Source organism: Haemorhous mexicanus, chromosome 5 (genome assembly GCF_027477595.1).
Source record: "Haemorhous mexicanus isolate bHaeMex1 chromosome 5, bHaeMex1.pri, whole genome shotgun sequence".
Taxonomy (NCBI): domain Eukaryota; kingdom Metazoa; phylum Chordata; class Aves; order Passeriformes; family Fringillidae; genus Haemorhous; species Haemorhous mexicanus.
Genome location: NC_082345.1, coordinates 3,680,238 through 3,695,750, shown reverse-complemented (window position 1 = coordinate 3,695,750; position 15,513 = coordinate 3,680,238). Strand labels below are relative to the sequence as shown.

The 15,513-nt window shown below is 43.2% G+C and overlaps 2 protein-coding genes across 2 annotated transcripts in view; both read left to right on the top strand.

Moving 5' to 3' along the window:
- Window positions 1-476: 476 nt before the first annotated feature.
- Window positions 477-7,569, top strand: STRAP (serine/threonine kinase receptor associated protein). Its single transcript, XM_059848039.1, has 10 exons — window positions 477-683; window positions 1,745-1,880; window positions 2,610-2,691; window positions 2,954-3,026; window positions 3,664-3,760; window positions 4,667-4,804; window positions 5,165-5,301; window positions 5,951-6,100; window positions 6,625-6,690; window positions 7,016-7,569. The coding sequence occupies exons 1-10, from the start codon at window positions 572-574 to the stop codon at window positions 7,081-7,083; spliced, it is 1,059 nt and encodes a 352-aa protein (XP_059704022.1). The 5' UTR covers window positions 477-571; the 3' UTR covers window positions 7,084-7,569.
- Window positions 7,570-9,935: 2,366 nt separating this feature from the next.
- The window catches only part of DERA (deoxyribose-phosphate aldolase), a 48,401-nt gene continuing 42,823 nt past the window's right edge, over window positions 9,936-15,513 (top strand). The window contains exon 1 of the mRNA XM_059848038.1: window positions 9,936-10,061. Coding sequence (XP_059704021.1) covers window positions 10,031-10,061 — 31 coding nt within the window. The 5' untranslated portion in view covers window positions 9,936-10,030. The remainder of the gene's footprint in view (window positions 10,062-15,513) is intronic.

Here is a 15,513-nt window from a genome sequence, read left to right as displayed (position 1 = left end):
GGCGAGCAGTTCCCTCACGGAGCGGGATGAGGGATGCAGAGGAGGGCGAAAACCTCGCTATTCCCTCAGGGAGAAGGGTGATGGATGAACGGGACGGGGAAGAGCTCGCTGCTCCCTCACGGAGCGGGATGAGGGATGCAGAGGAGGGCGAAAACCTCGCTATTCCCTCAGGGAGAAGGGTGATGGATGAACGGGACGGGGAAGAGCTCGCTGCTCCCTCACGGAGCGGGATGAGGGATGCAGAGGACGGCGAAGACCTCGCTATTCCCTCAGGGAGAAGGGTGATGGATGAACGGGACGGGGAAGAGCTCGCTGCTCCCTCACGGAGCGGGATGAGGGATGCAGAGGACGGCGGGCAGTTCCCTCACGGATCAGACGAGACATGCAGCGCGGGCCCGTCCCCCTGGCGGGGCGGTGCCGCGGCGGCCGCGCCCCCGCGCGTGACGCGCGTCCGCCGGGAAGCGCTTCCTGCCCGTCACTTCCCCCGCTGCCGCCGCCACCGCCGCCGCTCCCGCCGGGCCGCCGGACTCGTGCCCCTGCCCAGGCCCCTGCCGCAGCCGCCGCCGCCGCCATGGCCATGAGGCAGACCCCGCTCACCTGCTCCGGCCACACGCGGCCCGTGGTGGACCTGGCTTTTAGCGGTGTCACCCCCTACGGATATTTCCTCATCAGCGCCTGCAAGGGTGAGCGGGACGGGCCGCTTTGTTCGGGATCCCCCGCCCCGGGGGTGGGCGCGGGGCAGCGCCGCCGCTCGTAGGCCGCGCATCGCCGTGCCGAGGGGTGGCGGTGGGGCGGGAGGGGGCTCGGGGGTGTGCTGGCCACTCGGGGTGGTGACACCGCCTCGGTGTGCTCTGGAATGACGAAGGGAGCGGACAGCCGGCTTTCTCTCCTGGTGCTTCATTGCCGGGTTAGCCGGGGGGTGTCGGAGCCCGCATGCGCCCGGTCGGGATCCCGGCTGCTGAGGGGGTGGGAGGTCTCCAGAGTGGTTTGTTTGTAAAAGTTCCTGTTTCCATCGCCTGTGCACAAGGGCTGTGGATTTAAAGCGAGCTCCGGTTTGACCAGGGCAGCTGCCTTGCCCTGCTGGACACGGCATGATGAGAGCTCTTTGCTCACAGTGGGAATAGCGTTTTATCTTCGTGCATATTTTAATCTTCGTGTATATTTTAATCTTTTGCATGCATAAGTTTTTAAAGGGCATTCCTTTTCTGCCTTGAAGTGCTTCCAGTTCAGCTCTACATCTTGTGTGAACAACTCTTTGATAGCCTTCCAGAAAAAGCTGATGATAGGAAAGGCTTTCTATTACTGCTTCATTTTTGTATCGCTCTATGTTTTAATAATATCTCACTGCAATCATGAGACTTGTTTCTACATACTGATGACTTCATAATATTGTTCAAAAGTAAGAAATAAAGAGCAAACAAAATCTGTCTTAGCTGAAGAAAACTTTAGTAAAAATAAAGTCTAAATGAAATGTTCCTTTATACCTTCCTTCTATCTTAAGACAATGTTACAGACTTTTACCAGGAAATTTTTGTCTCATTTGCAGTAGCATTTTTGTGTTGGTACAGCTTAGATGCATGCAGTAGTACAGCTGCACATCTAAACTGCTGAACCCCTCTGCAGCGAGTGCCTTTGTAAAGTATGGGGTATTTCCACATGCTGGTGCAAGGGAATATTTTTTCTTTTAAAGAACTGCTGCCTTCTTTTACCGTGTTACCTGACTACTGGTTTTGTTTCTGTGAAGATGGCAAGCCCATGCTGCGCCAGGGGGACACGGGAGACTGGATTGGCACATTTCTGGGTCACAAAGGGGCTGTTTGGGGTGCCACCCTGAACACGGATGCCACTAAAGCAGCTACAGCAGCAGCAGATTTCACAGCGTAAGTGATGGACTGGCATCATGGTCTGTGTTTTGATTTTATTCTGTAGCTCTTTGGCGACAGCTGCACTAAATTACTGATTGATTTGTTTCTCTTTAGCAACTGTTAGCTTAATTTTGGCAGCCAAATTAAAACCTAGATTTTTTACCTTCTTGAAAGTAGCTGCAGTTAATTGTGTCATGATGAACAACTATGATTGCTTCTTGATGTGCCTAATTATACTGCTTTACTTAACTTTTCTGTGCAGCTCTAATCTCTGGCACTGTAGTTATAGCAGAGTTGAGAGGGGGATTTTTATTTTTCATCTAGTAGTTAGCCTCATTTCATTACATGAATCTTCTAGTGAATTAGTTCTTCCATGGGTTTTGTTGATTGTGCTGTTTACAGTATTAGTGAATATTTTGCAAGTTGAGTCTTGTTAGTAGAGGGCAAATTTTATTAATGAAGTTGCAGAGAGGAGCCACTTTTGTCTTCAAACTGAAATGTTAATTGGTTTGCATGGTCCTGAAGAAGATCATAAAGGAAAGTGGTGGGATAGTCCAAAAAAAGTTTTAGTATAAATACATGAAATATTCCTAATGAATAACTAGGTTATACCTTATAAGAGTGTAGCACTTAGGATAAAATGATGTGATGGCATCAGGAAAGATTGCTTACAAATTCATCTGACTGTCCAGGCTGATTTGTGCTGGTGCTTCTAATATATGAATATTTCCTCTTGCTGTTTAGCAAAGTGTGGGATGCTGTGTCAGGCGATGAACTGATCACACTGGCTCACAAACACATTGTCAAAAGTGTGGATTTTACACAGGTATGAGAAACCTTTATACCTACCTTATTCACCAGGGAAATAAGCTCTTGAGTATGTTTTGCTATTATTTACTTTTTTGCTTTTTTGTTGTAAATCTTCACAAGTAAATAATCTAAAATACTGCTGCTGTTTTTAGGATTGTAGGGTTAATGTAACAAGTATGTTAGAGGCTGTCTGAGAGAAAAAGCTGTGATTTTAACTCACAGACAAAGGCTGTATTTTGATTCAAAGTAGAGTTGACTCTCTATAACTTCTGTTTCAGGATAGCAATTATCTGTTAACAGGTGGACAGGATAAGCTCTTGCGTATCTATGACTTGAGCAAGCCAGAAGCAGGTGAGTCTGCTTTTAATGCTGATAAAGTTCTGGGGGCTTTTTTGAGTTAAATAAAACTTCTGAAATGAAGGGGCTGCTTTCTGCTATGAATCACTAAGAACAGTGTTGAGAGTTGTTGTACAAATGTAATGTCTATGAGCTTTTGGTATGTAAGGGTTCCAGAATTGCTTGGGTTGGAGATCACCTGGTTCCAAACCCTCTTCTATGGACTGATTAAGGCCCCATCCAACCTGCTCTTGCATGCTTCCAGGAATGAGACATCAAGCAGAGCATGTTTCAGTTCAGTGTAGACAGCTAGAAATTAGACTAATTAATTACAATTTAGTCATCTGAGAGAAAAAGCAGCTCCACATATTTAAGTGTGTTTAAATTCATGTTGATACTGACCTGTTGGTGGTTGATAGGAAGCCAGAGAACATCAATGTTCACCTAGTGAAGTTTTTGAGAGCTAGGCAATCAGATACCCAGTTTGCATTTATCCTGTTCCTGGAATAAGACCTACAAAGTCCTAAGTGCTTGAAGTAATTCTGCAGTCTCTAGTAGAGGGAAATCTGTGTAGCTTAAGGAAGTCCTCAAACTGCTGCATGACATTATTTCATTTTATGACATGTATTAAAATATTTGGCTTTCTTTTAAGAACCTGATGTTGTCAGTGGACATACTTCTGGCATTAAAAAAGCCTTGTGGAGCAGTGATGACAAACAGATTCTTTCAGCTGATGATAAAACTGTCCGGTAAGAGAAGTAACTTTGAGTTTTCTGTATTGTCATGCTCTGTGTGAGGATAAATTTATGTTATTTTGGTAAAGGATATGAATAACACAAGTTACCTGCATGCCTGATACAGCTCTTTTCTGCTGTCAGAGATCATTTTGGTAATAGTTCTAATTTCCCCTTAAATGTGTGCTCCTCATAGATGTGCTCTCCCTGATAAGAAGAGGTGGTCTTTGAGAACTGCATAAAATACATTTATGCCTTTGTAATCATGAAGATGAATTTATAGATGAGGTCTCTTGCATACACACTGTCCTGAGCTATTGCTGCTTTGTCTTCTTCAGTTTCCAAGTGTTGAAGATAGGCAAGAGCCTAGTCTTGTTTGTTTTCCTCCAAATTGTAGGAATAGAAATGCAGCAGTCAGCTAATGAATAAAGATTTTTATTTGTCATAGCAGCACAATTTAATTTCTGCTTAGATACTTCTTGCACTGCTAAATATAAAACTTTATATCCTCAATGAACATCTGTACATTGAGATTAGTACCTCTTTGTCTTTTGAAGTAAAAAGACAGAATAGAATCTTCAAGCCTTGCTTCAAGGTCTCTTGCTTAGAAGACTTAAATCAAGACTTTTAATCTCCAGGAGATTAAAAAATACACACCACTGAGTAGTTAAATGGTGTGTATATACCATTGAATGTTGTGGCATTAAGCTGCAAAGGTAGAAGTATTTTAAAAAAGGGAATGTGTCTTAAGCCTGGCCTAGGTGAGATGAAGTCACTGAGAATCTGAGGTACCTGTGGAATCAAACCACATTCCTCGATGGGTGCCTGTTTTGCTGCAGGTCTTGCCATGGATGTGAGGTGGAAATTGTTTGATTTGCAGAAGACTGAGAGTCTTTTTTCCCCTTTTTGTTTCCTTTTAAGCCTCTGGGACCGGAGTACCATGACTGAGGTGAAGTCACTAAATGTGGCAATGTCAGTGAGCAGCATGGAGTATGTTCCAGAAGGACAGATACTGGTGATAACCTATGGGAAGACTATTGCTTTTCATAGTGCAGAAACGTGAGTCCACAACTCCCAGTTTTCATAGGTGGAGTCATGGGCTTCTTGTGGGTAAAAACTGGCTGTACAAGGCCAGAGTCACCAAGTTGTCAAAACTGGCATCTCTGTGATGTTCCAAGAAAGGAGGTTACATGCTTAAATGTATTCCAGAAGGTAGTTCTGTATGTGTGAGCTTATGTTTTGCTTACTCTAAACTCATTTCTAACTTGACAAGCATGATTTGCAAGTATCAAAACTTGTTTCAGAATCTCTGTGGGGTTGTATTTTATTTCTGGGAAAAGCAATTGAGATTAGTAGAATTTGCTGTCAGGATTTTTTTTTTTTTTAATAGAACTTTGTTAACAAACTTTTCTCCCTCAGTCTAGAGCAGATTAAATCATTTGAGGCACCTGCTACAATCAATTCTGCATCTCTTCACCCTGCGAAAGAATGTTTGGTTGCAGGTGGTGAAGATTTTAAACTCTATAAATATGACTATAATACAGGAGAAGAATTAGGTATGTTTGTCTCCTATAATCATAAAGGAGTTCTGAAATAGCTATTAATAAAATAACGACCAGTAAATGAAACTGTTGTACTCAAATGAGATCTTAGTATAGCATGCTGTGCAAGAGGATGATAAAAAGGTATAATCAGTTAAACATTTTTTCTATCTCAGTATACCTAATATTCTAGAGCTAATTAAAACGCCCATTCAACAATTCTGCACCTATTAAAAAAAAATCTTATTCTGTACTGCTATAATAGCTGTATGCTAAATTGTCATACTGTTTATTAGATAGGTCAGTTACAAGATTTTATGAAAAATATGATGTGTTGGCCAAATTTGTTACATTAAAAGTATATTTGCTTACTGATCCTGTCCTCATTTAAAATTGTTTGTGGAAGGAGTGGTTGAAGGAACACAGAGCATGTGTACCCCGTGCTGCTGGCTTGCTTTGCAGTTTTGTCTAGAATAACTAAGCACCTTTTTCCTTGCAGTTAATGAAACATTAATATCTTAATTAATTATTAAATGCCTAAAGTAGCCATTGCTGATGCACCCATTCATGGAAACTGTTTTGTATCAGAAACTGATCAGTTTGTACTTAAATTTCAGTTGTTGGCCGAAATTTGAAATTGACAGTGTTGACATGTTCCCTTCAGAATCTTACAAAGGGCACTTTGGTCCCATTCACTGCGTGAGATTTAGCCCCGATGGAGAGTTATATGCAAGTGGCTCTGAAGATGGAACACTAAGGCTGTGGCAGACAACAGTAGGGAAAACCTATGGCCTTTGGAAGTGTGTAGTTCCTGGTAAGTGTGAGCTGGGTCCTGGGGAAACTTGGCAACTCTGTGTGCACCTTTGAAGTCACGTCTACCATTAGTGGTAAACACTGAATTTCAAACAGTAACTCCTGTCTTCTGAGGGTTTCTGATCTACTCATATCTGTTAGATTGAAAGATGTACTTTTGTAGCTGTTGTGTAAGCAGTTAACATCACACCCATAAGCTTTTTGAATATAGACACTTTGTGGGTATTTAAACCAAGAGCCTGATGTGTTTTTATGTTAAAGAGTGAGAAATATGTGATACCACTTCTATAATTCTGCAAGAGAGACTCTCTAGCAGTGTGGATGGTAGTTTTTATATTGTACTCTGGTTCTTTCAGTGAGGAGAGGGAGGCAATAACTACATGTGGATATTCATTAATAGAATTGCTTGCTCAAGTGTTTCTCCTCAACACTGAATTACATGGAAATTATCTTTTTCTTTTTTTTTAATTAAGGTGAGTGGGTGGAACTGAAGGTATTGACTGTTTTTCTACTCTTTCTCTACAGAAGAGGAGAATGCAGAAGCAGCAAAAGCAAGGACTACCCTTCCAGGAACTGCAGAGGAGGAAATAGGTAATGAACTAAACTGTTAGCTTCAACTGCCTCAGTGTTAAAAGATAGTCAAGATAGCATCTTCCTTAGTATGGAAGAAGTACTTTCCCTCAAGTGCTTTCTGGTATTTTTCACTCTTTTTCAAAAGATCTTTGAATGCATTTGCCTGACATTGATTATGTGGTAAGTGTCAGACTGGAGCTGTGCAGGCAGAACAGATGGGGTAGAACAGCTGGATCAGATTGAATGGGGCAAACAAACTGAACTGGTCTCTTTAAGCAATCCCTGCAACATTTCTTTGGTTTTTATATCTAAAGTGAAATTAAATAACACCCTTTTTATTTAGTTGCAGAAGAGATTGCCTCTGAAAACTCAGATACAGTGTACAGCTCAACTCCTGAAGTGAAAGCCTGATTACTGCAGCTGTTACGTGACACGTGGACATGCGAGACTAAATCAAGTGAGCAGTGACAGACAGCAGCCTTCCAGAGTGCGCTCCCTCCGTGGGGCAAAGATGGGCAGTAATTGATGAGAATGCAGTGGAACTGGCTAGGTGTTGTCTGTAAGAGAACTGAGCATCCAAATAAAAACCCAAAAGACAAGTAGTAGAGTTCTGCTGGCTTTTTGGCATAACTGCCTACTGTCTTTTCAAAGAAGCGTGCAAGCCAAGATCCAGTCTCTCCAATCTCAATTAGACTCATTGTAGTGTGTTTTCATTATTACAAAGAAGAGATACAATGGCTTTTACCTTTTTTTTTTTCTTGAAAGTTGGAAAAATTGGCTCTAGTTGAAAAGAAGGGATTATGTACTTTAAAGTATTTGGTTCGGGTTTTGTTTCATTGTATGCTGCTTCTGAATGTTTAACTGTTTTCAGTTGTCTAAATAAAAAGCCTCTCCAGACTTTTGAGCGTTGGGTTCATGAAATGGAAAAGCAACTGCATTAATCACGTAATCCTTGGCATCTTGGGTTTGTACTATACAGAGAGAAAGCAAAAGAATGTTTTAGTGTTGGTACAGAGGGTGGCAAGTTCTTTGATCTGTAAGCTTTGTATCTTTTTTATTCTTTAAAGTTTGAATGTAAACATGAGTCTCTAAAAAGAAAAACAGTGAAAATTCCTAAATTAAGCGTGCTGCCTGAATATTTGGTTGTACATGAAAATATCAGAGGCTGGCTGCAAATCTGTGTAAAGCTTGGGTTTAGTCCTCCAGACTGGATAAAAAAGTTACTCTTTCAAGGTTACAAATCATATTTTCTTCATTAAAGAAAATAATTGCCATTCTTCCACTTGTCATTTCCTTTAATATTATGCTGAAAGCTTTACATAATGCATTCTGTGTGGTAAGAAGAAAGAGGTATATTTATTCACACACCTTGTTATTTTTTCATATTCATACTTATCCTTACTGTTCTGTTTTGGAGACTATACCTATTTGCATTTACCTATTTGAATTTTATTCTAAAAACAAGCAATTCGGATTTACAGCTAAATGGTTCAGTCTTGCTAATTCTGGTAAGGCTTTGAGGACTCCATAATCTAGTACTGGAGCATAATTTTATTTTAGAAATTGGATGTGTTTAAAATTAAGAACTTTGAACACCTTTCCCCATGGTGAAATTTCTTCTGTGCTGTGGGTTTTATTCCATATTTGCAGTAGGTTCTATAGAATTTCATAGTGAGGTCTGGAATAGAATCTCAGAATAGTTCAGCTGGGGAAAAAGAACCTTTAACATCAAGTTTAACTGTTAACCTAGTTGTTCCCAAGTTCACCAGAAAACCATGTCCCTCATTCTGTATTTACAGCTTGCTCTGGAATGCACAAAAATGAAACAGAAAATAGTCTTAGAAACCTGATACTTAGTAATGGCTACTAAAATACTGGGAAAAAAGAAAAAAAACCACAGCAAAACTAAAGTACTGTTATGAACAAGTCTTTGAAAAATCACCAGTAAGGGTATCAGCAAAATCCAGATTTAATATTAAGCAACATGACAACAAAGTTCATTGGCAAGATTCACTCTACTACTTACAGGACAGTTAAGGCATGCCAAGGAAAAACAAGCAACAACAAAACCAAACAAAATCCTGGCAATCAAAACAGAAAATAACTGAGTATTGTTTAGAGAGATGTTTATGTGTGCTTAGATGGCAGAAGGATAGTGAGGGTGAGGATAAAAAGAAATGAGTTTTTAGGCTTTACCAGCACTCAACCTTAACAGTAATGTTAACTTCTACCTTAAACCTAACAATTTAACAGGAACAGCACTTACACCTACCTTAAAAATTTACTGTAACAATTTAACAGAGGAATAACACATAACAGCATTTAACCTAATTAAGAATTTAACCTTACTTACAAGTCTAACTTAGACATCTAAGGTAATAGTGTTTCATCCCAGACACAGCTAGGGTCTGCACTTAGTTTGAAAGTGTGGGAACAGGGATGTTGTGCCATTCAGGCAAGAAAAATAATTTCCAAGGCCGTTCCTAAAGAAAACAAGAGCTCTCTAGACAGCAGCAGTTCCTGGAAGCAAACAGTGTTTCTGATGAGCTCGAGAAGAGCTGAGCCCAGTGCTGTTTGTCAAGGCCAAGGCATCACAAGTATTTCTTAGATGACAGTGTGGCCTGGAAAAGGGAGAGGAGGAGGAGGATGCACCGCCACAAGTAAAAGCTTGTAATTTTTGGACTGCTTAAGTACACAGTGCAAATGGTATATATACTTCTAGAGTGCCTGCTGTCTTTCAGACCATAGCTTCTCAAAGTACACATGCAGTTTTGGTATGGAAAAAGCAAAAAGAAAAGTGTCCTCAGGTTTCAGAGCTATGACTCTTTCCTGCTTTACCCGATGCCGTTGTGAGTTTGAGGTTTCTTTAAGTTGGAAACTGTTTCATCTAAACGTCAATATTAACAATGTACATCATATTTTTCATGAGACTTTGTGGTTTTTTTTCCAGATCTGGAAAAAATGTAAAGGCCACGAAGTTTTCAGTGGCTTTGTTACCAGAATTTCATTCCACAGGTACCACTAGAAGTTTTACAGGTCGGCAGGTTTATTAACCCCGTGTGTACATGTGGCACCAGCTCCTCCTTGAATCAACACGAAGACACTGGACAGTGCCTTGACTCATCCCCGACAGCAGGCTCAGCCTTTCCAAAGGAACGGAATATCCCTGTACCTGCTGGGCAAAGGAACATCCCCGCAGTAGGGCGAGGTGCGGCTGCGAGCCCTGCCCGGCGCGGTCCCCACGTGGCGCCGGAGCTCCGCGCCCGGCCCGGCCCCGCCGCTTCCTGCCCGAGCGGGGCGGGCCCGGAGCCTGCCCGGAGCTCCGCCCGGCCGGTTCGCGGGGGCGGAGAGCGGGGCCATGGCCGGGCGGAACCCGGGCACCGAGCTGGGTAAGGGTTCGGCGGGGCCGGGCATCCCCGGTGGGAGCTGCGAGGTCCCGGGACGGGCGGGGCGGAGCGGGGCTGTGGCGGCCCCCGGCTCCCCGCGCCCGGCCGAGCCTCCCCCGGGCGGCCGCGGGACCGCGTTCCTCTGCAGAGCCGAAAGAGGAACGGCACTGGGTTCTGTGCGTGTTCTGACATGCTTACATCCCGTGATGGGGAGCCGGGAGGAGGCTTTGGGACTGCGGGTTAACCACGAGTTTCCGTGTCACCCGTGGCTTTGGCTTCAGGGTTCCAAGCAGGGTCAGAGGCTGTAGGACAGCCCCACAGCCCTGATCCTGTTACAAGGCTGGACCTGCAGGATCAGAGGTTGTAGGACAGCTCTGTATCCCTGGTCCTGTCACAAAGCTGGACCTGCAGGGTCAGAGGTTGTAGGACAGCTCTGTATCCCTGGTCCTGTCACAAAGCTGGACCTGCAGGGTCAGAGGTTGTAGGACAGCTCTGTATCCCTGGTCCTGTCACAAAGCTAAACCTTCAGGGTCAGAGGTTGTAGGACAGCTCTGTATCCCTGGTCCTGTCACAAAGCTGGATCTGAAGGGTCAGGGGTTGTAGGACAGCTCTGTATCCTTGGTCCTGTCACAAAGCTGGATCTGCAGGGTCAGAGGTTGTAGGACAGCTCTGAGCCTTGGTCCTGTCACAAAGCTGGACCTGGTTCTCTCCTGCACACCATTCTGGTTCTCACAGGATTCTTCCTCCCCTCTTTCTCACCAAGAGATTAAAGCCACTTAATTTGGGCTCTGATTTGCAAACTCGAGACTCCGTCTCTTCTGATCGTTCTTGTTGCTCGCTCTCTGGGGAGTGGTAAGGATTTTCCAGGTGTTTGCAGCTGGTCTCTGGGTCTGAAAGGTGGCTGTGCCTGAGATAAGGTACAAAAAGACTTCCTCTGCCTTTTTCTGGCTGGAGCTGCCTTTCGCCTCGTTGCTGGGGAAGGGAAAGTACTACAGCTTCCTCAGCAAACCCCAGCTGCAGCAGTGGGATAATTGAAGCAGTGAGACTTCCTGCAGTCTGCCTCCAAGGGGGGATAATTTGGTCATTATGAGAAGGTGGACAGTGAGGTGGAGGAGACACAGGGGTGGCCTCATGGAAGAGGAGGAGCAAAGGCCAGCTGGTGTGGAACAGGTGGGTCTCAAAGCTGGCACGAGCAGAGTTCAGGAGATTGTGGCGTCACTGCCTGTCATGACAACAAGCACAGGCACTTTTACATGATTAGCCTGTGGATGGACAAGTGAGAGCTGTGTTTCCATTCACTGAAATTGTGGAAGTGTTGCAGCTTTCAAAAGTGAGCTGTCTAATGGCTCTCTGATGTCCTCGTACAGGGGCTGCTTGTAGGGACAGGTGAGTTTCAACTGCAGCCATCCAAAGAGATGAAACAAACATCAATAATGCAGTTGATAAAACATCACTGTTAGGAAAAACAGCTAGCACAAAAGCCTGCAAATGCACTTCAGTTTCTTTAAACTAGAGGTGTGCCATGCTTTTTCTTAGTAAATTCAAGCTTAAAATTAGTTGATGTGTGGGACATCCAGAAACTTGAAGTCAGCTCAGTTCTGATACTTGTTGCCATCCCTTCCCAGGGATCTTTGTTTAAATCAGTTGTGGTGAAAACGAGCTGGCTTAGATGTTCAGGGCAGGGGTAGGAAAGGCAATGGTGTGGCTGTCACCATGTTTAAGTGGCAGCTTCTAGCATCTGCCTTATGCTGGCTGCTTTAAAGAGAGAACTGCACCTGCCTGCCATTTGCTCTCCCACTAAATACATGTCTGAAATACAGCAGCATACTAAATGCAGCAGTTAACATATCTTACTGCTGTGCCTTAGCTGGTAGCAGTACTCAGAAAGAACAGGGTAAATCCTTACCTTTATCTTTCATGGCTGCTAGCAATACTCACTGCTTCTGTCACTTAGGCACTTCAGCCTTTGGAGGTTTTACAAGCCCGTGGCAGCAGCTTTAACTCTAATTCAGGCGATTTGCCCTGTTTCCCACACAGCTTTGTGCAGAATTAGAGTTTTCTAACAGGGACATCTAGTGGTAAAACGTATTTTACTTAAAAATATATTGTTTTTGTCCTTTTCTGTGTCTGCTGTTTCTGTGCTTGCTACATAATGTCATTATCAAAGCAGGAGGTCTCTGATGTTGCCCTTAGAGAGTATCCATTTGTTTTCCACTGACAAGCCAAACTCTTCACAAATTATGGCACGTAGTGCTTTCCTGTGTGATTTAAAAAAAAACCAAAAACAAACATTTTTGTAAAACTCCTTGATTCTTCCCTCCTTATCTCCTTCCCTCATACCCATCACTGTGCCTTAGTAGAAGAAGGTTTTTCCTTGGAATAAAGAACAGGTGCATGTTCCACGGATGAAAAGACCCTGATGTGCACAGTCAGAGGCTCACCAGCCTCATGCACTGACACATTTGCCAGCCAAGAGTGGTGCAAAGAAGCTGGACAAAGAGTTTTGCAAGTTTTCCATTCCTCAAGGGGTGTTTGCAGAGCTTGTGTGCTGGGGTTCACCACGATGCCTGCAGGGGTGGGAATGAATCTGTCTCTCCTGCTCTGCTCTGCAGGGCCCTGGGTTATAACAGCCCAGATGTTTAATGTTTTGTCATGCTTCAGAAAAGTATCAGATGCAATTTTTAATGTCACTTCACAATGAAATAATGGAACATGTCAGTGAGTATCTGTTTTGGAAGTGCAAGCTGCTTTGGTTTAACTGTGGGGTGCAGACACCTGGGGACACAGGGACCATCCCCTCTGCCCAGCACTTGGAATGTCCATGGAATATTTGGTCCAGTTTCTCTTTCCTGTGGCATTCACATTCTCTGAAAAAATCCCTTTGCCCAGGATTTTTCTCCTGAGAAGCTGAGAAGCCTCAGAGAAAAGGAAAACAATTCTTATCTCATTTGCTTCTCCTGTGTTGTGCTCATGTGGAATGTGTTTGGAGATTGTTTATCCACAGGTGATTGTTCCATTGCATTCTGCTGGGAGTTGTTTTCACTCTTTGGCCAATCAGGGCCAAGTTGTGTCAGGGCTCTGGAAAGGGTCCCAAGTTTTCATTATTATCTTTTTAGCATTCAGTAAGTATCCTTTCTATATTCTTTAGTATAGTATAGTATTCTTTAGTATAATATACTATTTAATTTATTAGTATTATAAAGTAATAAATCAGCCTTCTGAGAACATGGGGTCAGATTCATCATTCCTGCCTTCGTTGAGGCATTCCCAGCAAATACAATTCTTTCCAATAGGAAAGAGAGATGGATAAAACTGTCACAGCTTCAACAGAGGCACAGCACAATGGGGCTGGGGCTGGAGTGCTTGCACTGTGAGGAAAGGCTGAAAGAGTTGGGCTGGTTTAGCCCAGGGAAATGAGGCAGAGGAGTTCAATCTGGATATGAGGGAAGACTTGGGGCAAAACAGTCTGGTGCTGGGACAGGTTGGGCTCAGAGAGGCTGTGCAATCTCCATCCTTGGGGACTCTCAAAATCCACCTGGAAAGCTCTCAGCAGCCTGGTCTGACCTCAGAGCTGATGCTGCATTGCACAGGAGGTTGGACACATGATATTCAAAGGTCTTTCAACCCAAATTATTCTATGATTATATGTTTTATTACCTCTGTGTGTCTATATATGTATAGACTGAATATATATATATACACACACACACATATATGTATGTATTCTGAGCAATGAGTAAGTAATTGCAGTTGTTTTGCAATGTTCTAGGATTCTTAAAAAACCCCATTATCTATCTGTGTTGCTCAGACCTTCTAGCTGAAGGGCCAAAAATACATTCATTATATTTCAATTTATATATTTTTAATTATAGTTGGTATTTCTGAGCCATCTACGTGTGAGAGCTAGCCTGTTGGTAAGTGGCATTTAGATAATGAAGTGTTACATCCCTTTTCAAAACAGCATAATTCTGTTCTAATATATTAATAGTTGGTTTTAGCCTGTACTGTGGCTCTGGTTCTTTACTGTTCTAACACCTTTTGAATCTGGTGGGTAATTTTAGTCACATTTGAAGGACAAGTAGATGTCTTGGAAATAAGTTAGGCGCTGGGTGGAGTGACCAAATCAGTTCTTTGCTTGAGGGAAAGGCAGGTACAGATCAGCAATGATAAGAATTTACATTGCAACTGCTTTATTTTGGCCTTTATGCCAGTAAAGGAGTCCTGTTTTACTCATGGTGGCAAGGACCACAGCTGGGTTTTTGGGGTGAGGAGATGTCTCAAGACGAGAGAGGGAGCAACAGGAGACTTGTGCCTGCAGGAAACCAGGTCCTGATGTTCTGCCTGTCACTTCCTGAGGAAAGGCTTGTTGGTGGTTCCCAAAGTGCTTTGGAGGAGGACACCATGACCCATTCTGTGTGATCCATGGACAGCACTGTGTGATTTCACTGATGGCACAAGGCAGCAGAGCTGATTCCTAGTTCAGGGCTCATGCTTTCATGTACCTGGATGCTGATGACTTGGAGACTGAACTTCTGTCATATAAAGGGAGACCCACATGAAATTAGGGATCTCTTGGTCCATATCAGGTGTCTCTATGGAAAAATAACTATGGCTTCTGTCTTGACAAAGCTGAAAAACCCCAAATCTCCAAACAGCTTTTGTGGTAAGACAGCTGTAGCAAGACCTGATCCCAAAGCCTTTTCTCCCCTTTCAGAGGCTTTGCTCAGCTCTGTGTGGCCAGCTGGGGTCAGCCTGTGTCCAGCTGAGCTCCTCCTTTCTCCAGGGAAGGTTCAGGACACAGTTTGAGTCTCTTCTCCTGAAATAACAGCTTTCATCACTTCCCTTCCCCGTTTTATCGTGTGCTCATGGTAAGAGCAGGAGCACACATGCTGTCTCTGGCACACAAAATGAAATAACCACTTGAGGGGGGCAGCTCCTTTTGGGAACAGTGCTGCCTTAAAATGCTTGTGAAACTATTGCCTCAGGCGTCCTTGAGCTTTCTGTTTCGCCATCTGAAGGGATGCCATCAACACATTTTTTTTAAAGCTTCTGTAAGGCTTAGTCTGTTTTATGAGGAATGTGTTAGGAAGCTTAGATATTTATGTAATTATCCTAATGAAGTGGTTTTATTTATTGTTTTCTGAGGAAATGCTCGGTATTTTTGGATTCATGTTCTTCAAAGAGAGGAGATGAATTTCCTGTTAAGGAATTGAATATGATTTTTTCAGATGTCTTCAGAGAAAAAAGTAAACTAGAAGAGTGATTACAGAATATTGGCTAATTAGCTCTAGTGTAACTGCTTTAATTACTTTTATCCCTGAAGCCACATGACTGTGCAGATGACTAGCAGATGACTTATTTAAAAAAAAAAAAAAAGACATGTTCACACTGCAAGGTTAATGAGCCTAATTAAATATAGTTTTCCTTAGCCAGATACTAAATCATAAAGCTTGGG

Excerpts from the sequence above, each read along its gene's own strand:
- STRAP (XM_059848039.1), top strand. The coding sequence starts at position 572 with ATGGCCATGAGGCAGACCCCGCTCACCTGCTCCGGCCACACGCGGCCC. Across the intron at positions 684-1,744 it reads CCTCATCAGCGCCTGCAAGG|ATGGCAAGCCCATGCTGCGC; the intron begins GTGAGCGGGACG and ends GTTTCTGTGAAG. Across the intron at positions 3,761-4,666 it reads GCTGATGATAAAACTGTCCG|CCTCTGGGACCGGAGTACCA; the intron begins GTAAGAGAAGTA and ends TTTCCTTTTAAG.